General features: G+C 44.9%; 1 protein-coding gene across 3 annotated transcripts; it reads left to right on the forward strand.

The window, feature by feature from the left end:
• The first annotated feature begins 39 nt into the window (after positions 1-39).
• On the forward strand, positions 40-27,955 carry LOC126527500 (uncharacterized). Of its 3 annotated transcripts, XM_055068672.2 has the most exons (9): positions 40-167; positions 4,145-5,900; positions 8,204-8,322; positions 11,227-11,267; positions 13,384-13,781; positions 17,788-17,957; positions 18,040-18,071; positions 22,747-24,057; positions 27,752-27,955. In XM_055068672.2, the coding sequence occupies exons 2-9, from the start codon at positions 4,171-4,173 to the stop codon at positions 27,761-27,763; spliced, it is 3,813 nt and encodes a 1,270-aa protein (XP_054924647.1). In that variant the 5' UTR covers positions 40-167; positions 4,145-4,170; the 3' UTR covers positions 27,764-27,955. The 3 variants fall into 3 exon arrangements, with proteins under 3 accessions (XP_054924647.1, XP_050031287.2, XP_054924646.1); XM_050175330.3 differs by lacking the exon at positions 27,752-27,955 and having other exon boundaries at positions 22,747-24,144; XM_055068671.1 differs by lacking the exon at positions 27,752-27,955 and having other exon boundaries at positions 17,791-17,957; positions 22,747-24,144.

The following is a 27,955-nucleotide window of genomic DNA, read 5'->3' on the forward strand; positions in this document are numbered from 1 at the left end:
GCAAGAACCAATCAGCATCGTCGCTTCGCCACATGCACGCGCAGGGACTCGCGCGCCTCGGCCGTACCTCGGCCCGAGAGCTCGCGCATTCCCTGCCGTGATCGCCTTAGCGTTCGAACGCCATTTCGGAGCTGCTGTGTCCACCGCCGAGGAGCAGTCATGTCTTGGTAAGCTGCTCATCTATTTCACACGACTCGTACTTACGATGGTGCAGCTCTCAGAGTTATGTGTTTTTCCCCCCTACCATGACACTCATCTAGGAAGTTCTACTATTACCGCGAAACTTGATTTTATGGAAGCAGTGACAGTTATGATTACGCGTTCCTTCTGCGATCGCTCACCACGCTGAAGTATGATTCAGGTGATCGCCTTTGCCTTAAATTTATTTATCTGGATGATGTCAATCGGTGATTGTAATCGTTCGCAATCGCGCACAAATGGCGTGGCTTCGTGGTGTGTCAGACGCCGTGGTCATGGTGTATGTGCGCTGTTCGCTGTTCATGCAGGCGCGCTTGGTTAAGGCGTAAAATGTCTGCGAAACGTTTTAGTCGCTCTTGGACGTGGCATTAATGCTTGGAAGTGTTTTGAAAGGCATTCGAAGACACCTTAAACCGTCACCGCGTTGGGAAAGAAAAGATATGGAACGCGTTCCTAAAGATGGCGCACGCGTTTTTGAGCACGAGAGCTTCTTTCTCGCATTTGCGCGCGCCCCTTGAGCGCATGCGAAAGAAAAAGCTAAAGATTCAGTTTATTTTCCTCATTGATGCTCGATTGTGCGCGATCGCGATCGAGCACGATCGGTATTCAATATCGCGGCCTCGATTGGGTTATTCGCGTACACTCGAGCCATTACTACCGAGAAATTCGGACGCGCCCGAAAGTGCCTCGTATATGTGACTGGGGTATAATTTGCACAGTCGCAAAACAGTTATCGAATGCATGTATTTCTTGCGTCCCTACAGTCGTGGTTGGCTGCTGACGATTTATTGAAACTCCAGGAACCAGGAACACGTTGACAGTAGTTCGGGCGTTGGAGCGAGCACTGGCGAGGCGTTCGATCCGTGAGGTGTGTTCGTGCCAAAAACGCCTGTGCCTTCGCGCGCGCACTCTTTTTTTTTTTTTTTTTTTTTTATTCCGTTAGTTCGACTTACGGCATCTAAAGGAATTGCGCACTTCATCGTTGTCGTTTTGTGGCGACTTATCAGTTAGAGCTGACGGAGTTGTGAATGTGAAAGCATTTACGTCGAATTCACCGCCGCTGAGCGGTCCTTCGAGTTACGAGCTCCGCGCGGGCAGGCGAGCGCGTTGAGTCGCTTATTTTGGCCAAAGCCTCCTAGCTTGCACGAGGCCGGTGCACTTCGATCCGTGACCTAACGCCACCTTGCCTGACTGCCATAGAAACTAGTGGGGACATAGCGGAAGGCTACAGAGCGAGAACCGACGTAGGCAAAGGAGGCACACAGACGCTGGGGAGGGACGCTTGGCTTGGCGCGTTTTGATTTGACCTTGTAAGCCGAGGCCATGCCGAGGTGCGGTCGGAACGCAGGCGATCGCCTGCACGGAATTAAACGCGCTGATAACAAAGGCCTCCGAAAGCCAGGGTGACGTGGCGTCGCGGCGGTGCCCTCTCTGTTGTCTCTTCCCTCACGCAACACCTGCAGAGCCGCGATTTCGTAGCGATGCCTCTTTCCCGTTGCTAATGCCTTTTCGACGCCTTTTGCATCGAAAAGGCATTGTTGTTCCCTCACAATAGATTTTGATGGTAGCAGAGAAATATAGTGATTTTTTTGGCACCCCAAAAAATACATTTTGTTTCATCTTTGCCACAGGCACCTTTCGCCAATGCTGTTTGAAGTGAGGTTTATGCTGTTTGAGGTGCGATTAGAGATTTGGACACCACACATTGCAGTTTTTGTTCGTGCTTGATTTAATAATGCGCACATAACGTTAGCTAATTTTTCTGGAGAAAGTGCGCTTTAGAATGGATAAATGGGGTACTTTGTGCAAATCGAATGCTTTCGAACTTTTTATGTTGTCCGTTGACTTCCTGGTGCAGACTACCGGGCACATGTTTTTTTATGCTATACAGAATTTTTACTCATCCACCGCGGCAGATTACTCAGAGAAATTGCTTGTACAAGAAATCAATGTATAATAAGTTGAAGAAAATTTCACTAAATAGGTTTTTATCTGACTACTAGAAGACACATATTACAATTTACGAATTCTAGCTGGTGAGCCTGCAAAGTGTATCCGCTTGGAAGGAATTTTCAGAATGACACCAGTTTCAAGATATCAATTCTCAAAATGTGCAGCGAAACACATGAGTTTCCCATTTGTTTTTGGCTTCAATGCATAAATGGCATTTTTTTTTTAAAGCAAGTGGGACAATAGTGCATCTTTATGCAAGTGTGATGGCACGTGTACCTAGACCAGTCTCACTTCAATTCAAACTCACTTCAATTCGTAAATTGCAATGTGCCGTAATGTAATTAGTTCAAAACTTTAGTTTGTGAATTAATGAACTTAATTAGTGACAATTTTTAATTCACTTATGCATCTCAATATTTCGTGCATGTTCACCTCAAGTAATCCAGCTCAATGACTAGAATTATGCTGCTGCCACAGGTGGTTTCTAAGAATTTTGTCTAATTAAAAAAAATATGGCATCCTGTATACTTGCATATTTGTGGTACTTTTTGCCCATTGCAAAAAGTACCACAAATTTTTTTCCACTTTCATCTTTTCAAGCAGGCAATAAGTCAAACTTTTTTGGCATTTTCATTGCTTATTACTTTATTAGTTTTTGTACTGTCTCGGTAGTTATTTCCCCCACCCCCCTTATTTTTTACAATATTGCTACTATCTTAACTTACCTTTCGCTCTTATTTCCTTGTGCTGCACTTTTTTTCTCAGTCGCCAGGCACTTGAGGTGTCCACAGAAAAGTGAGGAAGTTGCAATACCTGCAGCTTTTCCATTCCCTCTTTGGTCCTCCTCTGTTATTGCGACAACTACACTCTGCATTTGGCTTTCAATTGTTTTCAAACTTAATGTAATGACAAGAAGAAATGAATGAAAAAGCTATTTGAAGCACTATAATTTGCCTTTTTAAAGTTTATAGTAGTACTATTTTGTGCTTTATTCAATAATTGCCGGCCATGTAGCAACAGCTTAACGCTAGATTTCCTTCAACATGCGAAAAATCATTAGTTACTGTGTACTTTTTTCATACAACCAGTTCAAAACATGCGCCAAGCAGGGAAAAAGAGTGTACGAACAATGAGACGTGAAGATCAATCAAGCAGCCAATCAAGTTTATTTGACGCAAGATTGTCATCATCCATCCTATCCAACTATCCATCTTAGCTGTCACCAAATGCAGCTTGGCTTCTTGGCATAGGGGGCGGTTACGAGGGTTACTTTTCATGGTCACCAAAATAGGGAGGGGGGGGGGGAAGGGGGCCACGAATTGCCGATGCATTTGTCGATCAGCCTGGTGCACAATTGTTGCGAGTCACGCAGTGACCATGTCACTGAAAGCTGAATAAGCAATGCATCTGTCATTCTCTCTGCTTTTACTCTGCACTTATGCACATTTGACACTGGGAGCTTGGTCCGGTCCTCTGCTGTTGCTTTTCTCGGAACGTACCGCGATCTTCTCTCTTCTGTTATCTCCTCTATTACCATATAAAGCTTTTGATGCAATTGATTGCTGCTTCAATCTCCACACCCACCCATATACCAGTGAGATCACATGACCACACCCTCTCCTTTTCGTATGAGAAGGAACCCTTGGTGAACACACCCTACACCAAGAAGCAGTGTTCCGTTTGGCTAGCACTTTAAACGAATTGCATTGAAAGCTTGTATAACTTATTATTTTTTGTGAATCTGACAAATTTAGGTCCCACATACTGAGATTGTGGACACGAACTACTAATAAAGCAAAAAAGAAAAATGCGAGACAAGTTCTTGCAATACTCTAATGATCACTGACCACTTAATAAATTATTTTGACTGCGATAACTACAGCTGAAGGTAATGAAACCTTTAAAGACTACACTACCTAGTTGGTCATTTGGATGAATATCCTTCATTATTGCCATTGGTTGCATGATTCTAACGAAATTCTACTTGCTGCAGTGTGCACCTGAAGCCTCCTGCCAGCTATGTCCACGCAGGATGATGACATCGTGCTCTGCACTATATTGGCGCACCTCAAAAACGCTGTGAGAGCTGAAGAAGGCTTGCCCCTCTCCAGGCTGCAAGGCATCCTTTCACAGCTTCCACCTTCAGTCCGGGGCAGGTTCGGAGCAACTACTGAAACCATACGGTTGGTCGCAAGACTGTATCCCGACACAATTGTTGTAGGACCGGACAACAGAGTTTACACGTCCACACAACCTCGCGCATCTGCCAAGAACAGTGCAGCAAAGAGCCGCAATCCCGCTGACGAGAAACGCCCCGACACGACTGATGCACCCATTGAGCTGTGCAATGTGACTGGCACAGTCTCAAAGTTGTTGATGCTTTATGGATTTGTTGATTTAGTACACCCCCTCAGAGCTAGTGTTTTTTTCGACAAGAGATTCTTTGAGAAAAACAGACACTATGACCTGACCAAGTCGGGGCTCAAGTTAGGTGACGTCGTCATACTAGACGCAGTGAAAAGCCCACCAGGTCACAGAGCGAAATATCAGGCCACTCGCATAGAACTTCTGCGAAAAATGGCAAGTACCAGCAGCCCTGCACCGAACCAGGCGGTGTGCCAGCCAGGTAGCGTCAGCATGACCAATAGATTTCCTGGCAAAATCCAGGCTGTGAATCCAAGCCATGGATTTATATTATTTGGTGAGGATAATAAAGAGTGCGCTTATTTTTCTATTGACAATATTGACAAGTCCTTGCTCCAGCCGGAAAAGAGTTTGAATGACTTGTTTAGCGTCGGGGACAATGTTCTCTTCGATGCCCAACCAAATCCTAAGCCGACCAGTTACGCCAAGTGGTGGGGCACCAATGTGAACAAAGTGCAAAGTGCCGAACTTTCCCACGCCAACGACAGCGGAGACGAAGCGTTCCTGTCCGACAACGACATCGCTGAGTTACTGCTTGACCAAAAGGAGTTCTCTGCGCGAAGGAAACTGTCCGGCATCCAGGGCTCTTTCTTCCCGAACTCCAAGATTACGGGTCTTGTATCCGTTGTTCAACCCAATGTCATGGTCCTGGTGCCAGACACAGTGGCATACTGCAACGGAAGAAAGATCAAGTCATTCGGTGAGATGTTGAAGGACAGCGCTGTCTCAGAAGATTTAGATGTCTTTGTAGACGCTGTCGAAGTGGAGCGCGACACGTGGGTAGCAACGCTCATGTGGACTGGTGAACGGCCCAAGCACCCCCCCGTTGAGCAGAGCGAAAGCGCGTTTCACAACGCCCTTGCTGTCGCTATGAGTGAAATGCCCGCGGGCACTCGCGACCTGGAAGCAGGAGACCTTGGTATCTTCAGTACGCCTCCCAAGTTCTGCTCCGCCGCCGATGTTGACCATTCGGTCGTGGTCTACCCTCACAGCAAGGGGATCCTCAAGGCTGTGAACGACCACAGTGCAGTGTGCGAGGTGCAGGAGCCAGAGGGGTGCAGAAATGTGGAGTTCTTCACATTCCACAGGAACAACGTGCCCCATGTAGGCCACTTCAAGAACATCCTCCGCGAAAACGACGTCGTTCAGATCGACTATATGGTCGGTACGGTTGGCGGGAGGGAGGAGGTGTGCTGTCGCCTCGTGTGGCAGGGCGAAAGGCCAAGCGTGCACCAAACGAGTCCCTCGGAGTTTGGCCTGCTGCTGAAGGCCAGGGCAGCGCAGCAAAACATCCCTGCAGCACTGAGCAAGCTCAGCGCACTAGCGTAAGTTGTGGAAAGGTTTAATGTTTTGTTCAAACTGTGTTTCTGTCACTGTTTTTAACTTCCCCAAAGTGAATCTGGTATAATTGCACAAACCACGACTGAGTGCTAAGCACAACAGAGCACATTTCGCACCTAGCAGGCGAACGCTATGAAGGCTAGAGCGACTTGTCTCACAGCTTTATTTGCGGCTAAAAAACAGTGCATCACATACGAAAGAAAATCTACACTATCCGTTAATTCGATGTAACATGAGGCATCATACATTTATGTTGCAAAATATGATGTCACTATGTGACATGGCAGGCATCATAGATTGGAACCTCTTTAGCTCCGCACTAACGAAGTGGCACGCTTCTGTGACCAGTGGCCACAGCCCGCAGTTTCTGCTTACGCTTGCAACCAAACATATGATGCACACTCGAAGCACAAGAGTGCACTAATAACCTTATGGCCACATGTTGCAGTTGCGATTTGAAGTAGGTTATTCCAGAGTAAGCATCGCAAATTAACATGTAACTAGCAAAACACACTTGAGTGAAATTCCTATAGCCGCACTGCTTGCATGGCAACCGCAGCGTTGCCTGCTAAGTGTGAACGTGGCATAGTGAACATTATTTCATTTCTCTAGTTAGCATCTCGCATGAAAATGCCTAGAGTTGTCTCCACAGGTTGTACCTTTGTACTTCACACCATGTATAAGCAGGTTACAGGGTTGGATGAACTGCAGTCATCAGAGAACTTTAGCTGTGTTGTATGCGACCTGTGGGGCAGCCCCTCTGGTGTGGGTGCTGTAATACAGGCCTAACGTTTTGTTGTCACTTCTCGTATAATGTAAACATCTTTGGCTGAAATCTGTCTGTGAAATCTGAATCTGTTTGGTGCGTGTTAAATCTGAATGTGAGCTGCGAATCCGAGAGGCGGAATCTATTTGAAGGAGACAATTGGGAAGAGAGAAATATCTCCATCCAAGTTTGAAAAATGAGTCCTGATGTTGCAATGACAATTCAGCTTCTTTCTGGGAAGCCGAATCAGCCTTGAGATATTGTAACTCTGATTTTTTGAACATGGATAGAGTCAGTCAGAAGTGGTTTTATTTAGGCATTAAATTACAAAAATTTGGGTATACAGAACGAGGTCCCATAGTCAGACTGAATTGGGACCTCCTATGGTAGTGAATGTAGGAAAATAATTAAAAGCAGCAAACACCAGTAGTGAAATCAAACAATAAAATACATCGCAGGCAAAAGAAAAAAAGAGACAAAGAGCAGCAAACAAAAAAACCAAAAGTCACAATTAGACAGGCAGTTGTCAGATGGTTACAGGGTTAAAATACTAAAAATAAACGGAAAAAAATAGTCTATTTTCAGCAATTTAAAGAACCCCTGATGAGATGCTTCATGAAAAAAAGGTTGTGGACAGGTAGCCATGATAGGGAATGGGACAAAATGTAAGTAGCCACAATTATGCAGAATATGGCATGGGTGTGAGGAAAGGTTTGAGTTCTTTCTTGAATTTTTCAATTGATTGAGAGCTTTTGATTGCCGGTGGTATGATATTCCAAAGACTGATTCCGATGAAGTATGCCATTTGTTTGCCATAGTTGGTATGAACAGAAGGTAAAATGGAATCCTGATTATGTGCAAACCTTGTCAAGTCAGTATTTGCTAGGTTCGATTGAGGGATGATGAACAGAGGAAGCTGATTGTTGATTTCCTTTAATAATATACCTAGCTTGTATTTGAAAGTGTTATCAACCGTTAGGATGTTGTTGGCACGTAAGAGTTCTTTTGTGTCGCTGCGATAAGGACTACAGGTAAGTATTCTAATGGATTGATTTTGCGAAGTTTGAAGGGAGACAACGTGGCTGCTGTAGGTATTGCCCCAAGATGTGATACAGTAATTAATATGGGAATGAATAAAAGCGTAGTACTATAATGAAAGTAATGTAGGTTGAGAAAATATATCACGAGATTGAATTAAAATACGTATGCCGTAAGCTATTTTTCTTCGTAGGTGAGCAACATGCGAGTGAAGTGGTGTATGGTCGAGTCTTTGCTTGTATGGTGTCACCTTTTTGCAGACCCCCCCCCCCCCTTTCCTTGCTTTGTTGAAATGTGCAACTGATAGGCACAGCATGCCCACAGGCATAGAATGAATTAAATCGAATGAATAAAGTTGCATCTTTACATATAGCTGACTACACACAACCAAAAGCAGCAAGGTGCAACACCTATGTTGGGATACTTTTAACTGTTATTCGCTGACATAAATTCTTTTTTTATTTGGGGCATGACCGTGCACAGTGAACCACAGTCTCACGGCGATAGATGCGGAGGGCCAAGCAGTCCAGCTCCAGGACCCAGTTGCTCCAAATGGCCGTCGTCAGCTTTGCATGGAAGGAAACCGGTTGACAAACAGAATGGTGAGCTTGGCGTATGCTTCGTCTTGTGACATTTGATACATGTGATACATTTAAAGAAATGTATGCTCTCTGGGGCTTCATAATTATGACAGCACAAAATATGAAGATGAAGGGATGAAATCAAGCGGCAGGACTATGCGCTGGCTATCGACTGACGCTTTCTTGTTGGAAGAAGCATTTTGCAGAGATGCAAGCTTTATCTCGCACATGCTCGCCATAATGACACGCCATCACGCCACCACCTAACAAAACACACCTGCATCAATATAAAATGCCTGTTTCAATAAACATCAGCTGAAAATCAGTGCACAATCCTGTTGTTTTACAGCAAAGCTGTTTATGTCTAGGTTATGGCAGATCTAGTCCCCATGGACATGGACCAACTATTTTTAATACGTGGACCGATCCCGAAGATAGTGCAATGCCGGGCTGACCCGCGGCAAAGGTGAAGCAGGCGTTAAGCAACGGAGGGGCCCAATTTTTATTAGTCATATCATAAGAAGCGAACAAGGATTGTTGTCCTTGGTGTCAGTGTTTGTTGGCTTCTTATGATACGGTTATAGTGTAGTAACATACAGATAGTGTAGGACAGACAGTGTAGGATTGATTGTGAATAATACGAATGGCTCGATTTTGAATATACACATGAGACCCCTTGTAGTTTGTATTGCACATTGCCTCTAATACTTTTCAAAATTATCTCGGAAGAGATTATGTGCAGGGTGTCTACCAACCGGGAAAACCGGGCATTCTCAGGGATTTTGAGTAGTCTGGAAAAACTCGGGGAAAACTCAGGGAATTTCTGCCTCTATCAGGGAAAATTAGCTGTAATTTTATTGAAAGGGTCGAAAGCCGCAGTAATGCTGGCTCGAGTAACAGATAGGAATCGTAATGAATCGTCTTTGACGCCCTGTCGTCGGCTGGGGGAGTTGCCAGTGTACAGACGACAGACTTTCCGGATTCCCGATAATTTGGACGGCTTCGCGCCACCACCACGTACCCCATAGAGTCAACGTATCAGAACGTCGGAAATTTCGGATACAGAACTCTTCGCCGTCAGATTTTCCGGACGTTTTGCTGTGACCGCAGGTCCGAAACTGCATTAATCAAAGCCACCACCGCTGCCATTTTGATTACCTCGCTGCCTCTAATTAGCGCTCTCGCACGCAGATCCACTGGCAGCCGTAGCCACCACTTGCGGCAATGCTAGGCCTAGATGCTTCGACGTTCGCTATGAAGCTTCTTGCCGTTGGGTGCCGCATTTTTTATTGAAAGAATTCACTGCTGTCAGCAATGGCACAGACTTCACTTTTGTGGTCCTTGCGATTGGCTTAGAAGCTTGTAAAGCACGGTGTGTTGCATAATTCCGGTTCCTGAAAGTCAGCTTCGCCTCTGTACGGAAATGTTTCTTGGTGAAGCATACGCAAAAGTATTGCAGTGAAGCATAACAAGTGGGGGAAGGGGCTGTTGCCACGGGAAACAGTATGTATTCCTTAATTATACACACGTGCACCCGGTATTTCCTGTCACAGTACGAGCACCAATATGCCTAATACGTGTACCGTCAGGCCTGCAGAGCGTTTTCGAATGTCCCTGTGGCGGATTGAGGCCTTAAGGGCAGTAAATGACATGCATTTATTTTTTCCAACCGGCCGATTTTTTGGACGTTTTCGCGGCCCCTGGGGAGTTCGAAAAATCGTACGTGGATGGTGCAACTGACCAAGAAGATGCTTAAAATGGTCCGTTGGGTGAACGCGTGGCGGAAAGAGGACAAGAACAGAAAGGACCTACACATTGAGGAATGAACGGGAAAGGAAGCGTGCTGCCGCCGCTTTAAAGGAGCTTGAGCTTTAGCTGACGCTGAGATGCAGGTGTCCCTCACACAAACCAAAATAAACTTTTTAAAGCTGTGAAGCATTACACTGAGGCATCATACATTTGGGTTGGTAGTATGTCGGGACAGTTGAGGTTGACTTACGAGCTGTTGAGAGAGGATCTCAATTATGAAAAAGTTCGTGCTTCGTACCACTGAGCTTGCTATCAATTGATAGAAATAGCTCATATTCGAAAATACTTGCTCCTGTATGCATCTCCTTTTTATTTATATTAGAGAATGTCCGACTCGATTTGCAAATTTTTTTCGAAGACATTTTATTTGCGGTGCACTTTACTAACCCCTCCCTTCTATTCTCTTTTTGAATAAAATAAACACTACTCCTTAGTATTCAAATTGCATTAGGTCATTTTTTTTTTCATATGCTTAATAGAGAGTGACAGCATCGGGTGATATGGTTTCAGCCCGTCTTGACATAAAACATAGTTCTGCATTACTCAGGGAATTTTGCAAAGGCACTCATGGAAAACCTGGAAAACTCAGGGAATTTGGAAATGTCAACTACTTAGACACCCTGTATGTGGAAGATTCATCCAGGATATAAAGTCTGATGCTTGTGGAACTGTGTGAATGTGGTTTAAGCTCATATGTGCTGTCAGCTTTCCTAAACCTTCTTACTAACTTGATCTAAACCATTGTGTAGGCACAGATGACAAAGCAAGCACCCGTGAAGAACGCTTTGAATGCCACGAGTTGACAAAAGCCGTGATGTTAAATGTTCACCTGTGTTTAAGCAGAGAAAAGCAGCATTTTACAACAAGAACATAAATTGATAATTACTTTCTTTGTGTGCATGAAGATGCTGTGATCAGCATCTAACTGTGGTAATTAAACTAAAAAAATTGGTTTTTCATGTTGGTAAAATAGCAGTCAGTAATAAGAACCGAACTTATAAAGCAATTAAACAGCTGAGTCGCCTTTTTGAGGACAATACGGTTTCCACAGCAGAGAAACCTACCTCTTTGCATGTCCTAATGTTGTCACTAATATTTTTTTATGTTGCGTTTCAGTAACCAGCCCATCACTACCCTCGGGTTCTGCCACTGGCAACGTAAGTGATAGTACAGGTCACTTGTGACCTGTGGGCAGAATGTTTTATTTTAAAACGTACAGATGATTTGTAAAACAGGCAGGGGAGGAGGCATTCAGTACTCAAAAATGGAATAAGAGTGTACACTGGAATTTTGATGTTTTGGAGAATGCAACGCTAGGAAGACGCATTGACAGCGTGCAAAATATTTAATAACAAATTTGAAAACTAGCGCGTATGATTCCTGAACTAGCATGTGAGAACAGGGATGTGGACACGAAAAAACATAAATTTAGTTTGTCGTAGTGCATACTTATGCAAAAAGAAAATTATTTAAAATAAGGAGGCACAAAAATAAGTGTTCGGTCTTGTGCATGTTTGTGTTGCTGCTGTTACGCTTGCATAAGAACCATGGAACCTCACCAACTAGCCTAGTTTCAAGTGTCACTGAAAGTTAGCATGGTGTGAGACAATAATGAATGTTTAAATATGTTTGTTTTGGCACTAAAAAGAATCTAATTGTTTAGAGCGATTATTACTGATTGATTTTACTGCAAAGATGATGGTGCTGTTCATTATTTGACAATTGGTTATTATTAATCAAAAAGAAAGTGGAATTTCATCTTCCTGCTGTCAGCACAAATTGAAATCAAAACAGGAGAATCTGATCACAACGTGTGTTATGCATCACTGCATAGAGCTGTAGCTGATTTAGGCATGTTTGTGCACTTAGGAACACAAGGAAAATCACTGTTACTAGTAGACTCTCCAGAACCTTGTTTCGGAATCTTGCTCCTGTTCTCTATCGAATCTTGTTCTTGCAAAGTATTATGTACAGTTACTGCAACCACACGGCAAGATTTGCTTGTTCAAATTGTGTTAGGAAGCTATGGTCTAGGCCATGCGTGGAAGACACGTGTCGCCTTTTTGTTCGCTTCCTGGAGGGGGAGGCTGAGAGCCACGCATGACTACTTGCCACTGTGCTCATGCTTTGCTATGGTGTAGTAGATGCTAAACGATGAGACAATATTGATAGGAGCAATATTCTTAAGAACTCTGTTTCCTGTCTTGTGATACTTTCATGCCGTTTGGTGTATTTCATGTTGTAACAGTGTGGATGGTGGTACAACTGTTTTTGGGAGGGGAGGAAGGGTTCTTGAAGCGTGTTTGATGCTTAAACTTAACCAAGTTATGACTATCATTTAGTGCAGGTCAGTATGCAGTATGTAGTTACAAAACTGTAGTATGTAATTACAAATGTCGCATCCTGCTCTGCCAATGGTTCGGCAGAACAGTGAACCTCAGCAGCACAGCTACGTTAAAAGCACTATTGTTAAGAACACTATTACCTGTCCTGTGATATCTTCATACCGTTCCGCGCATTTCGCATCGTAACAGTGAGAACCATGTGTGGATGGTGCTATGACTATTTTTGGGAGGGGAGGAAGAGTTCTTGAAGCGTGTTTGAAGCTTAAACTCTCATTGGATATTACCAAGTCGTGACTGGCATTTAGTGTAGGTCGATATACAGTATGTAGTTACAAAGCTGTAGTACATAATTACAAATGTCACATCCTGCTATGCCAGCGTTTCGGCAGAACAGTGATCAGTAGTACAGCATGCCAGCATAGCAGAGGCGAGGTGGACCAGTAGGACCACGGAAAGGAACGTTACAGAGAAAGGTGAACATACACATATGGTTTCAAAGAAAATTTGCAGATACAATCCAGTGTTTGAATCTAAATGCCACAAAGCTTGTTTGAGTTGGCGAACTAGCAGCGGTAGTGAATGACGAACGTACAGCCTCATTGCCTGTAGCTGTTAGCTTTTTGTGTCAAAGCATGTGTTGATGGGGGTTGTATACGTGGAGGAGTATGACAGATATGCAAATGCATTTAAAGCTTCTGCATCCCTTGTGTCACAGTGGCACATTTCTATTCTGGGGGATTAGCGAAGAATGGGCAACTTACCCCATGGTGCCTATCCAGTGACTCAAGTTATCTACTTGGCAAAAAAGCCCCTGCAGTCTGTAATAAAGAGGCAAAGAAAGCTGTCATTTAAATTGTTTTCTCCATGGTTAATCTTGTTTCACAGTTCCTGCTCCATGTATGCCAAAATGCAAACACACATTTTGCAGGCTGCCACGAATGGGACATCCACTGCAGCCGGGCCCCCCCTGGAGCCTACAGTCTATGTCTTCTCGGGCAGGAAGGGCACAGTGATGGAAGTCTCCGACTGTTCCGCCAAGGTGGAAGCCAGGGAGGGGCAGACCATCCGGGAGGTGGCGGTCAATGTGGACTGCTTCTACAGGGACGGCAGGACGGTCATGTGCAAACTCAACCAAGTTCTCCACAAGGGGGACATTGTCAACATCGACTACATGGTCGGCAGAATGGGCTGCAAAGACAGGGTCCACTGCAACCTGGCCTGGCAGGGCCGGAAGCCTCAGGGGGTGGTGTGCCTTAGCCCGGATGAGTTTAAGGATAAGCTCAGCCCTCGTGGGTCAGGCAACCCTTTCATCAGTGACCTGCAAAGGCATGCTTGTGGCATTTTTACTTTCTTTCCCTACGCTTTCTTTGCAATTATCTGTTACTTTGTATAATTGTGGACTAACAAAAAATCGAGCTCCTTGGATCTCCTTGGTCTTTTAGCTCATTGGATGGTCAGTGCCTTGAATTTGGCAGTCTTGTTGATGTGCACTAGCATACGAGGAGGGTTTATTGGCCAGTTGCGTGCTTCTAAGCTCAGAGTATTAGTGCTCATGGTTGAAAAGACACTCCGCATCAGCCATGTCCGCCACCTTGGCCGTGAGCTGCACTGGCTAACATTCCGAGGGCTAAATCTTGTACGTGCACACTAACACCCAAGAAAGTGAAAGTGGGCAGGGAGGTTAGTGCCATGGTAGCGTATTGATCTAGCCATGGAGTTTTGATGCTAAAATTATTAGAGGGAACTGGTACTGCAATTGTACAACTACCCAATGGGGTGATGGGTTAGTATATGTATTTGTCTAATCTTTGTTGTTGTGGCTTCAGATGTTCTTGTGGCTTTGTTCTCTACGACGTATCTGCCTTTATCGGCCTGAATTTGTTTAATTTTCTAAATGCGCAAGGCAAGAAGGCTCTGCTTATGTGCACAGTCACGGCAAATTGAGTTTCTATTCCAATGTTTTGTTGAAGACAACCAATTTGCTAAGTCGCAACACTGTTTGAAGCCAGAAGAATGAAGTTTAGCCAAATCAATGTACTAACCATCATTTCATATGCTGACTGAATTGCCGTGTTTGTAGCGCCCCTAGACACTAGTGCAGGAGTTCCCTTTAGTGATTTTTGTAGGAAACGCTATGGGTGCATGCATGATATGGTAGATGTGGGTTCGGGCCTCATCTGCTGCAAGTTATCCTTTTGCTGACTTTCATTTGCCTCATTATTTCCACATTTCAGTGCAATATAACCCTATCGTTTCCTCTGGCTTCATTGTCTTTCACTTCATATGATTGTGACTAACAAAGTCCTCCTTGGATCCACTTATCACTCGCAGACTGTAAAGTTTCTGCAACTTGGCACCATTGAAAATGAAGTGCCTGCATCATTTTGAGTTTTCGAAGTGGCAGTTCAGGGGGCACACAAGTGATGGGAACTGTAGGGGCTGGCTGGGCTTGACTTATGGCTTATCAAGAACCGTTCTGACTGCAGCCATGCAAGTCCCCCTTCCGGCAACAGAAGTGCAACAGCGTATTGTTCGAACACTGAGTTGCCGGTCGAGAACCCTTTGCAGGTGTTATATATTTAACAGCTAGCGTCCCATAGTGAGTGAGTCTGTGACCAGCCTTGGTGTAATGCAAAAGACATAAGATAAATGTGGGTGTGCAGAGATGCTAATATAGCATATGACAGCAGGAAGCATTAATATGTGATGTGAGGTACCACAGCATTTTGCGGGAGAGAGTTTCCTAGAGTTGTCAGAGTTGCCTAGAGTTTCCCACAAAGGTTACTAAGGGGAACTCTGGCACTGGTTTCTGCAAGTAACTTGGTTCAGTTGGCAAGGCAATGACGGGCGGTAGAGTTGAGCATCCTCGTAACGAAGCCACATCAGACACAAAAATACCTTTGTGAATATCCAGCATTTGTTGCAAGCATGTATAGGTGGTGTCCAAGTACAGTGCCCACTGACTGCTCCCCGACAGTGACAAACAGTTCTCAAAGGCAATGCTTTTGCGGGCAGTATGCGCTGGAAACAATTGCAGAGCTGTAAACACGTTGTGGCCCCACCATGTTTTGGACACCTCCCATTTGCTTAGGGCTGATACCTGCGAGAAACATTTTAGATTTACTTTGTTATATCTGTTAATTTCTTATATACATGTTTGTTACGTCCAGGTTCAGCTGTATGTGGATTTGCCCAAGCTTTGTCCTTGTGGCTTCAAATGGCTTTGTGACTTCTTGTTTTCAACAAAATGTTGCGTTATAAGTGCAACAGTTCGCAGTGATTATGCATGTGTCCAGAGGCTTATTGCCTTGCCATGTTTATAAGGGAAGCTACAGTTAATGTCCAATTTTTTGGACTTCCTAGGGACCGCGAAAACGTCGGGAAGAAATAAAGAAGATGAATGCTTACCTTTAACTGCCCTCAAGGGCTTTAATCTCCATAGCCTTATCTGAAATAGCTTTAAAGGCCTGTCAGTACAATTATTAGTAATCTCTGTGATGCCGGGCACATACATTTTATGTCCCCCCATCGGTATCCCCTTTTTACTATTTGTGTGCTTCACCGTAGTACATTGTGTAAGCTTGACCGCTCAACATCACTATATTGCGGTGAAGCTGACTTATGGAAACCAGCATTAGGCAATGCTTTAAACCCTTGCTGTGCTTCTTTGACGCCATCGGTGAGCATGACAAAGGCGGAGTCGGGGCATTGCCGACCGCGGCAATTCCTTTAAATGAAAAACACGACCCTGAATAGCGGGAAGCATGATAGTGAACATTGAAGCAGCTAGGCTTAACAAAAGCACAAGATGACTACTATGGCTGCCAGTGAATTGGTGCACGAGAGCGTTGGTTCGAGGCTGGGAGATAATCAAAATGGCGAATGTGGCAGCTTCAATTCCATTTCGAACCTGCGGCAATGGCAAAACGTCGGAAAATCGAACGCTGAAGGGTCTCAGCGTCTCAATGTGGGGTACATGGTGGTACCGTGAAAGCATCAAAATTATCAGGCACATCTGAATAACCGGTCGTTCACTGTATATGATTGTTTGAAAAGAATAGAGAAGCACTTTCAAGAATGTCTGAAGCTACAAGCACAAACAAAGATTGGACAAATCCGTGTGCAACCCATTGTTCCCACGGACGATTGCAGTGCCAGGACTCCCAGTAATTTTTGTAGGAAACTGGGTACCAAGTGTTTGTTCATAAACTCTGCTTGACGGCTTGATAAACACTCCTTGATACTTCACTTGTTAGTGCTACAGGCGTTGGTGGCATGACGCCGCTATGAGATAGTCATGCCTGCTCAGCAGAATTTCCAAGACAAATAGCAACTTTTTCAGTATCTGTGCTTGAAATTTACAATAAAGGTGCATTGGCATTCCAGTGAAGGTCATCCCAAATTGGTAGAGGAATGATTTTGGGATACGGTTTACAGGAATGCAAATGTATGTTATAGGACGTTTTTTTTTAGTGCTTTTGCTTTGCTTTTTTTAAAATACCATTCTGGCAAATGCATTCTGGGATTCCAGCGAAGGACCTGGGCAGAAGAGCACCCTGTATCTGTTGCGCTGATGTTATGCCATCTCAATGTTGAAAAAGGAAAGGGACAAAGACGACTGAAGAACGCAGGGCTAGCACTGGAAGGATTCATTTAGAAGCATTACATAGATATATGAATCGCAATGCGTGTGCGTACCGATACACATGTACACTTCTACTGATATTCTTTCAGTTAATAGTAAGCACTTGTTTTGGTTTCTTCAGTCATCTCTGCCGTATGTTGTGTTTTCCTGACAGCAGTGGTGGTCCTGATGTGCCATTTTGGTTCTACTTGCCCGTGCCATTCAAGTGCCATTTGCACCTAATCTCAAAAGTTAAATTGTGGGGTTTTACATGCCAAAACCACTTTCTGATTATGAGGCACGCCGTAGTGGGGGACGTAGTGGGGGTCTCCGGAAATTTTGACCACCTGGGGTTCTTTAACGTGCACCTAAATCTAAGTACCACGAGTGTTTTCGCATTTCGCCCCCATCAAAATGCGGCCGCCGTGGCCGGGATTCGATCCCGCGACCTCATGCTCGGCAGCCCAACACCTAGCCGCTGAGCAACCATGGCGGGTCCACCTAATCTCCAAAAGACTTGTGTGCCTGATCCTAAACTGCCTGAGTACTTCTTTTTTCCTGCTCCAAAAATTGCTCCATATCCTAAAATCCTAAATTGGCTGCACCACCACTATGCATCCACAGTGACTGGCCCACTTCACCGTTTTTTCGATGTGACACTTGCTTCACTTGTCACTTGTGACACTTGCCATTGTGACTTCTCTGCAGCAGCATTTCTTCGAAGATGGAACAGCCCGGCAAAGATGCTCCAAGCGGTCTGGCAAAGTACTCGCTGTCACAAGCCGACGCACGTCCGCAGATGGAAGTGCACCAGCCACCTCCACAGACATCCAAAGCAGGTTCCGGGAATCTAAGCCATGTGTCCATACCCTCAACAGGTTTGGATGCACTCTTATAACAGACTTCTTGCCTGTGAACATAACAAAACGCCATGCTTACATGCCATTCACACCCCCGCAGGTGAAACCAACGCCAGACACTGGAAGTTTATTGTGAGTATGCTTTTGTGGTTAACTTTTATTTAGCCTTTCAGAACCCACTTTGTTTTCGCTGAAGTTGCCAATAAAACTTGATCCTGAAAGGGGCCTTGAAACATTTTTTGAGCATACTAAGGAAATGTTGCCAATCTTAGGAAAGGCTCCTGTGAACATGTGAGCCAAATATTATTACACTGCATGCAGCAAGGAATTCACAATGTCGTGATGAAAACAACAAAAGATTGCATGCTTCCGCATTGTCGTCATGCAGCATCATTGCAAGCAGCTAGACCTATTTCGTGATTGGAAGAACATTCTCAGCAGTAAGTAATCGCTAATTTTGAGTCAAATAAAGGAAACGTATAAATGTCTACCATCTCAAAACAAAAGAAATCACTTCGTCTTTGCACTGCCGGTTTATGCACGACAGTTGCGTTGCAGCTGTGTTTACATTTTTTTGTTGTTGCCATGCCTTGAAAAACTTATCATTTCAGGCTTGTGTACTGTGAGAATGACTAGTTCTCAAAACGGGTATTAATATCTTCATTGAGTAAAAGGGACAATGTATGTTGGATATCTTCAATGAGTATGCTATGTGCAAACTCCCAGGGAAATAAAATAAAATAATTAAATAACAAGAAAGAAAAGATAGAGAGGGAGGGGGCAATCTTTTGCAGTTATAAAGATTTTGGGTTGAAAAGGTTGCATGCTTCTATTCACTCCCAGGCCCAGCGCTCCACCGCTGCGCCGCCCAAGCGTGCCACATTTCTAGGGGCTTTTTCACTGAACCGCCACGGCACGTGCCCTAGATCCTTCTAGGTATTTGGTTTTGCACCCCTGGCTGTGCCTGGGCACACATTCTGCTCGGGACAGCCTGTATTTGCAGAGTTTAGGCGGTGTAGATAAGTTTAATTTTAAATGTGGAAGCATTCGTATGCTTACCCTAAGATTTAATTTTAAATGCGTAAGCATTCGTATGCTAACCCAACGAGCAAGCCGTCCCTTCGTCCGTCCCGTAATAAGGCGACCGCTTTCGAGATAGCGCCCGCAGCAGCGAGCGAACTTGCCTTTCCGCTGTCTCCTGCTTCAATGCCAACGAAATTGTCGAAATAGTGCCGACGGTGCTCTCAACAAATGCTTCACTCTGCCACTTTCGCAGATCGCTTTCAAGTTAGGGGCACGCACATCTCTTAAAAGCTAAGTAACCGGCGAGAACACAGTGTGCAAGGCTATGAGCAGTCTGCTCTCTTTGTGGGCATCACAGATCGCTTTCAAGCAGCGGCCCGTGCAGCAGTGCCACAATAAGAAGCCGCTGCCCGAGTACGTTCACATTTCAACAATGGTTCGACGTGGACGGATGAGGCGCTAAAGAGCAATAACGGCTTATAATGATTGGAACGTCATCAGTGCACCTGGTGCATCCATCTGCAGTACTTTGCTTGCGTCATCAATGCTCCTTGTGCTGCCGTCGGCAGCAGTTCGTGTCGCCACTGAGCTGTCATTAGCACTGGTCTAATCAAGTTTCATAACATTGGTAATGACACTGGGCTGCCTGGAGATGAACAAATGCACAATGCTTACGCATGCTTAGTCTAATTCCGAGAGGAACTTTTGCATTTTTTGTTTGTTCGTTTTTCTGGATGTCGCGCTATAGTTTAATGTTTAGTGTGCAGCCCCAATGCCTTGGTATTGTTCTGGCTTGAAAGAAAGATAGTGATGTCAAGAAAGGACGCTTGAGCTCAGCAATGACGAGGCTCGTGGTGTGAGAAACCCTCGATGCCCCACGATTATCCCAGCTTTTGTAGATCGAAGCACCTCGCACACCACGACCAGCTTCTTATCACACCCTTTTTATCCCCTTATCCAAACTGAAAAGTTATGTCCAGGGTCAGCTTCCGCACACAACTCTTATTTCGAAATAGCCTCGGCGGCGTGTTTTGAAAAACCTATTTTCTCTTAGCAACAGCTTTTAGAGCAGATTGTGCGCCCAGGCATAACATCCCCCTAATCCCACCAAGAAGCAGTACTCTGCAAGTCTGTAGTACTCACGTACGGGGCAGAAACCTGGAGGCTTACGAAAAGGGCTCTACTTAAATTGAGGACACCACAACGAGCTATGGAAAGAAGAATGATGGGTGTAACATTAAGGGATAAGAGCAGATTGGGTTAGGGAACAAACTCGAGTTAATGACATCTTAGTTGAAATCAAGAAAAAGAAATGGGCATGGGCAGGACATGTAATGAGGAGGGAAGATAACCGATGGTCATTAAGGGTTACGGAATGGATTCCAAGGGAAGGGAAGTGTAGCAGGGGGCGGCAGAAAGTTAGGTGGACGGATGAGATTAAGAAGTTTGCAGGCACGACATGGCCACAATTAGTACATGACTGGACGTAACCAGGCTAATGATGAAGTAGATGATGAATCCCACCAAGTACCTACCTACAAGGATCTAGGGCGCTCGCCGTGGCGCTTTGGGCAAAATACCTAGAAATGTGGTAGAAGGGAGCGGCACATGGTGGTGCAGAGGTGAAGCACTGGGCTTGGGCGTAAATAGAAACACGCGGAAGGGTTAAAGGGCCCCTTGCCAGGTTTGGTCATTTTAAACAGACAAGTGCAGCGCACTCCTCACGTGATGCTGATCGTCGTCTGCAAAGTATTAGAGCACGTCACACTCGCAAAAGCAGCTGAAATCTAAAGCCAAATGCTGTGTGTCCTCCCTCTGTCTGAAGCGCTGTTCCTAGCCAAAGCGTCGAGGTGACACGCACAAACGTCGTGACGCAAATTGCAGTAGTCCGCTACTTCGATAAATTGTCTAATGCACAATGATGCCAACAGAAGTACGCTGCAAAAAAAGAGTGCAGTTCATCATGTAAGCCCAGCATGGTATCTTGGCTCTGGCATGGGAGAAGGTGGAAAAGGAATATCGCCCGTAAACACTACTCAAGGTAGATGGAGAGAGTGTTGCCTTTGTTCGCAGTTGTACCGGTCTCTTGACTGTATCATATGGTAACAGGGCATTCAGTTTCTTCTCTGTCCTATAATAAGGAACTTATATGAAAAATTAGTTAGTTAAATTGATTCCTAGATGGCGTTTTAGAACTTCCAGTGTGTAACTAAAATTTGCAATAGGGCCTGGTGAGGGATCCTTTGCAACAACAACAACTGCAATGCATGCTCACTGATCTGGAGAGGCAGAGCAGAAGGGTGGGACTAAAAATGAATCTGCAGAAAACTAAAGTAATGTTTAACAGTCTCGGAAGGGAACAGCAGTTTACGATAGGTAGCGAGGCACTGGAAATGGTAAGAGAATATATCTACTTAGGACAGGTAGTGACTGCTGATCCAGATCATGAGAGTGAAATAATCAGAAGAATAAGAATGGGCTGGGGTTCGTTTGGCAGGCATTCGCAGATCATGAACAGCAGGTTGCCATTATCCCTCAAGAGAAAAGTGTATAACAGCTGTGTCTTACCAGTACTTACGTACGGAGCAGAAACCTGGAGGCTTACGAAAAGGGTTCTACTTAAATTGAGGACGACGCAACGAGCTATGGAAAGAAGAATGATAGGTGTAACGTTAAGGGATAAGAAAAGAGCAGATTGGGTGAGGGAACAAACGCGCGTTAATGACATCTTAGTTGAAATCAAGAAAAAGAAATGGGCATGGGCAGGACATGTAATGAGGAGGGAAGATAACCGATGGTCATTAAGGGTTACAGACTGGATTCCGAGGGAAGGGAAGCGTAGCAGGGGGCGACAGAAAGTGAGGTGGGCAGATGAGATTAGGAAGTTTGGAGGGTCAACATGGCCACAATTAGTACGTGACCGGGGTAGTTGGAGAAGTATGGGAGAGGCCTTTGCCCTGCAGTGGGCGTAATCAGGCTGATGATGATGATGATGATGATGAGGGATCCTTTAAAGGAGTACTGACACATTCATTTCGACTTTTTTTTTTCCATTTAGTGCTGTTCCTGCACTCTGAAACCCTAGAAAAAACACATGGCAAGCCTCTGAGTTTCCGAAATAATTTAGTGCTGGCTTCTCTACGACCAGTTGCAGTTTCACTTTCTTTCCAGAAGATGTGTGTGTGGGTGTGTGTGCGCGCGCACGTGTGTCTTGACATCAAGAGATGAAAGGCGATCACACGAAAGCAGAACATTGTGAAGTGTTTTGACAGTCTGTTTAGCTTGCTTGGTCGTCTGCTACGCTGTTGCATTGGGCCTTGCAATGACTAGCAGCAGGGCAAATGATCAATAGAATCCAAACCACAATTAATTATGGTACATGCCGTAGCCGGGGACTCCAAAATAAGTTTCATGACCTGGAGTTCTTTTTTTTCCATGTGCACGAAGTGCACGGGTGCTCTTGCATTTCACCCCCATCAAAATGTGGCCGCTATGACTATAAATCAGACCTGTGGTCTCATGTTAAGCACCCCAATGCCATAATTACTAAGCCACCGTGGTGAGTATGCACGTGTGTTGGGGCCACAAAGTGCATGCTGTATGTCAATGCGCTCTTAGGTATTACAACTAGTGCATGGCGAAAGACGAAAAAGCAAAATGAGACAAGGGGACAGGCGCTTCTCTTTGCGTGTTTTTGTCTTGGGTAATGCACTGGTCCCAGTAGTGCAGAGACAGACTAGCCCAAATGTGCACCTGCCTCATGTGCATTTTCTTTTATGTCCAGGAAAAAGTGTGCGACCGAATCAACGGCATTGTGGCAACAATAATTCAAACCACGTTACATGACGAGGTCACTGAAGTCATACAAGATTTACTGAACTCTCGACAAGCGATGAACAAGGGTCACAGCGCTCAAATTTCACAAGGTGAGGGTGACGGTGGCCCTGTCGCTGAACCATCCGCAAGGCAGTCCAGTTTGGTGCCCGGCCCAGCTGGCAGTCCCACTTGGCAGCCTTCAAATGCGTCGCAGCAGCCGAGTGTTGGCACTGGCCCATCGCAAGCATCACAGGCGACTTGGGGCGATACCGTTGGGCAGCTTGGAGGAAAGCCACCATCCAGCTTCAACATCGGTCTGGCGTCCGCTGTGCCGAAGATGCAGCAAGTGATGGTAAATCCAACTTGGCAGCCCTCGAATGTATTGCAGCAGCCAAGTGTTGCCTCTAGCCAAGCGTCGCAGACGTCCTGGGGCACCGCTGTAGGGCAGCTCGGAAGACAGCCACTGTCCAGCTTCGTCAGTTTGCCTTCTACCCTGCCAAACATCCTTCCAATGACTGCCGGTTCCATTTGGCAGCTCTCAAACTCTTCACAGCAGCCAAGTATTGCTGCAAGCCCATGTTCTCAGGCATCCAAGACGTCCTGGGGCACAGCCATAGGGACGCTTGGAGGAAAGCCGCTGCCCAGCGCCAACAGCAGTTTGGACTCCGTTCTGTCTGAGGTGCAGCCAGCAACCGGCATTTGCACTTGGCAGGCCTTGAATGCATTGCAGCAGCCAAGTGTTGCCGCAGGCGCATTTGCTCAAGCATCACAGACGTCGTCGGGCGAGGCCATGGGGCAGCTTGGAGGACAGCCACCATCCAGCTTCAACATCAGTGTGGCGACCGCTGTGCCAAAGGCGCAGCCAGTGACTGCTAGTTCTATTTGGCAGCCCTCAAATGCATTGCAGCAGCCGAGCATTGCCGGAGGCCCACTGTCTCAGGTATCACAGATGTCCTGGGACCCTTCCTTGGTACAACTCAGAGGACAGCCTCTGTCCCACCTCAGCATCAGTCCGGCTTCCGTTCCACCAGAGGTGCTGCCAGCAACCATGGGGCCTGTAGATGGTGCCTGCCCCCCGTTTGGGATGCAGCAGGATGCAAGCATGCGCCCGAGAGACAAAAGTGACTCACGATGCTTTCAAAACTTGGGCATTTCATTTGACACACCGGCCGCGGTGGAAGGTGTGCCGTTGGATGTTGGTGCTTGGCGTCTCGGCTCATCCAGCATGCAGCAAGAGGGTGGACCGAGTGCTTCCTCGTCTTCGGACTGCAAGCCGCAGGTGCGATTTCCGGAGGTGCACAGCGCCTCGGTTGGAGGGCTCTTGGAGGAGCCAGACTAAAAATAAAAGATTGGGTGCGAACTGCAAGGTCTGTAGGCAAGTCAGGCATGACATGTTTTTTCCTCAGTTAAAACGTGTCGTCTCTGAGCAGGAACGCTTCATTGAAATTACGGAGCAACTCACTTCTGCCATTAGTTTAAGAATATAACCTAGAGGGAAATATGACGCCAATGGTCATTAAGCATCGGGCTATTGCACTCAAGGACTCTGATTTACATGGTTTCATGAGACACCAAAATTTTGTTGAAGGGCCCTGAAGTGAGGCTAATAAATAGTAAATAAATAAACAAAAACGTATCTACACACTGCAATGTGCCTCTCATGAGCAGCCGGCCCTCAGACTTTGCATGCCAACATTAATGCTGTAACACGCAGCCTAGGAAGCAGATGAAGCATTATTTGGTAGGATTTTGCATCTGCAAATTCACCGAACACATGGAAGGAAACGTGTCTAGCATCTGACCTGACTGGGCATTGGCTGGTCATTTGTTGGATGCAAGTGTTCATACAACTCTTCGTCACGTCACTGTACTGTCCAGTACAGCGACTTGCATTCTTAACGACTTTTAGGAAGATTGTGCATTTACCGCTGAAGAAATCATTTGGGCAAGTTTGTACTTGTATACCATGATAGCGAGTTTTGCACACAATAACCTGTGAAGGTGCTGGCACAAACGCAAACTTCCAAATTTTGTTGAGCAGGTGGAACGCAAGCATGTGCAACACGTGCACACAAAACAAACTATATTTGCAGCTATGACTGACTTCCGGCCCACCTTGTTGGGCAGATTGCGTTATTGTATCTTGCATGTGTTAACCGTCACTTACAGACAATTTGTTAGTTTTTTCTTGTCACTAACCAGATGTATCTGTATTATAATAATAAACTTCATCCAGTCCATCATTAAAATTAAGTTTGCACTTGTGTTCGTGTCTTCAAATGTTATTGTTCTCTAGTATGTACAAAAAAAACCTGCTGCCATGAAACATTCATCACTGCTTTGTTCTGGCTCCAATTTCATATATTGTGCTCCTTATTATTTGGTATAGTACTGAACACTGCTACTTGTCTGGTTTATGAAAAGAACCACGTAGTTACTCTTAATTGAGCTACCTGTGGCTCCATATGCCTGTCAGCATCTTGCAGGTAATGTGTGGCGGGTGCAAGGTAAAAGAGAGTTGAGATGGCTATGGCTTCATGTGTGCTCTAATCCTGCGCGTTGAAGCGAGAGGCAGGTGAAGAGTTTGCTCCCCTCTGCCTGCACTTCCCAGGATAGCATCGTCCCACTGGGGTGACACTGCCCAGTCGTGGAAGCGGAGCTGATGTGAAAGCATTGTAGGCTTCGCTTAGTACGAACGTTGTCAAGACATCGTCGACTCTGAGTGAAAGTACATCTTCGGTCACCTACTCTCAATTTCAATAATGAGCTTTCTCTCCTTGCTGGAATTAATTTTTTTTCCGGTTTCCCAATAATTCAAAACATTGTGCAGTCTATCCTGTGTAAGGAAAGTCCATCAATGACTGCACTTTATGCATAAAAAGTAAGATGCCAATATAACAGTATTTCAGTATAGTGAAGTAAAGATCCATTCTACTGATTTCGTTATATCAAGGTTTAACTGTATTGAATTATCAGGACCATAAAGTGCAGTTTTTGCCATGAAAGTTTACAAAAACAAAAATGCGGTATATGCTGAATCTTGTAGGTTAAATTTAGTTCATAAGGTAGAGACACAGGTTGTTGTAGCTAACTGAGCCTTGAACACCCAAATCAAATCAAAGCAAGATGAACAGGCAACCAGTTTTCTGGACCAGCGTTGTTTGTTGTAAGAAAAGCTTGTATTGTCATGTGCAACACAATGCGGCAACACTTGACACTTCACAATTAGATTTTGCACCTATGCACATAACTGAATTGCGTAAACCTTGTAATGGCAACAGACAATGGGGGCTTTTCTTGCAAGTGTGTCCGTTGATCTGTATTTTGTGGCCAACTTTCAGTTACTGTACCGAAGCTGCTGTGTTCAATTAGGTTAGCTGCCTTGCTGTATATGGAAAGCTTGTGTCTATAAGGTTTTACTGTTACGTTTCTGGCTGAGAATCTTCTGCCCTCTATCTTAGTAAATGCAGAACGCTGTACACTTTTCATCTCCACTCCAAGATAGAGGGCAGAAGCTTGGAAGTAAACAAGGAAGATTGAAGAGAAGCTAAGAACTGTGCTAAAGGCTACAGAGTGGGACATAACATCGAGGAACGGGAAGACAGGTGGTGTCGATTAGAAAGCAAACAGTGGTAGACACTAGCTCTCTAAACCCATTAAACCAGTCTAAACTGGTGGACTTTTTATCTTTGATAAAGAGATAGAACGGGCGCAAGGAAAAGGAAAATGCAGTCAAAGATTGTTGAGGATTAGGTAGCCTAATGAAAATTGGGAAATCTACAGGCACAGAATGGAATCATCCATCGCAGCATATAGTTTCCTAGAAACATTACTATGCTAGTGTGTGCGGAAGTTGCAAGCATGGCAGTTTAGACAGGCCAGGAATCGGGCGGCAGGAGGTAGCTAAAGGAAATTCTTGTTTGAAAATGATAAATGTAACGTAAACGAAATAGAAACAAAAAAAGAAACAGAAGATGTTGCAATAACTAGACTAGTATGCAAGCGAGCAGTCAGACTAACTGAAAGGTGAATGTTAAAAGAGGCTACAATCAAGGAGAAAATTAATGGTAAAGAATTTAGAGAAAGCAAATTTAGATGAAATGAACGCATAATTGATATCTAGAATAAAGGTACAATAACTAGCAGGGTAATCATTTTGTTTCTGTTACATCAAATACTGCAGAACAAACGTCTCTGACTATAGTGTCGAGGCCCCAAATGATGATACTGGTATACTTAACCCTAATCCAATTTCGCAGAGTGAAGCTTCGAGTAATATCTTCCTCTGGTGTGAATATCGGCTGCATGATAAAAGTAGTGGTCTATTGATTCACTTTCTTTACAATTGTGGCATAGAGGGGACATCGTCAGACCATTGCTAAGATAATTAAACTTGGAATGGGAGTGATAGTACACGGATTTGCTTAAACTTCATCCTTCTTACTTTAAACGGCTTTGTGGCTTTGCAAATTGATAATCTTGTGCAAAAAAACTGTGTTACAAATGCAATATTTTGCAGTGAGATTATGCATGTACACAGCCTTAATTTCTTCTGCACTTGAATTGTGATTTCTTAAAAATTAGGGGCGATGAAGGCAGGTAAACTAAGTAAACATAGTAAACTAAGCCGCGGAATCATCTCGAGTCGCAAGCACAAATTTTAAACCAGACAAGTCCATGTGCTAACACTCATTGCCATGGCATCTGAACAGTTGCGGTGCCAGAATTTAATAATTAATTAATTATTTAATTTAATTTAATTTTAATATGAAACTGTATGCGTCATAAGACGGGCGTAATGCGAGATTGCTGGGAGGTGCCATCAACTTGCAGTTAATAGCAAATCTGACGAAGATGAAAAATGAAGTCCACAGTTGAACAGTTTTGGCAGAAAGCTTGTGGGAGAGGATATCTCTGGAGATGATTTTCTGAAGCACGCATCGGGTTTTAAGATGATTCTTTCTTTCTTCCAGGATTTTCTCTGAGGCCTGCTTCCAGAGAGCTCGTTTTGAGCACAAGAACCAGAAAAAAGAAAAGTGTCTGTGATAGAAGCAGCAGCAATGCTGCGAACTCATTCTCATGTGATATTTGAGTGGACTTTCTCATTCCTGTGAATGAGACCTGTGTTTCCTAGCCTTTGCTGCCGCCTGGATTAAAGATGTCTGCTGACATGAAAA

Source organism: Dermacentor andersoni, chromosome 9 (assembly GCF_023375885.2).
Source record: "Dermacentor andersoni chromosome 9, qqDerAnde1_hic_scaffold, whole genome shotgun sequence".
NCBI classification, from domain to species: domain Eukaryota; kingdom Metazoa; phylum Arthropoda; class Arachnida; order Ixodida; family Ixodidae; genus Dermacentor; species Dermacentor andersoni.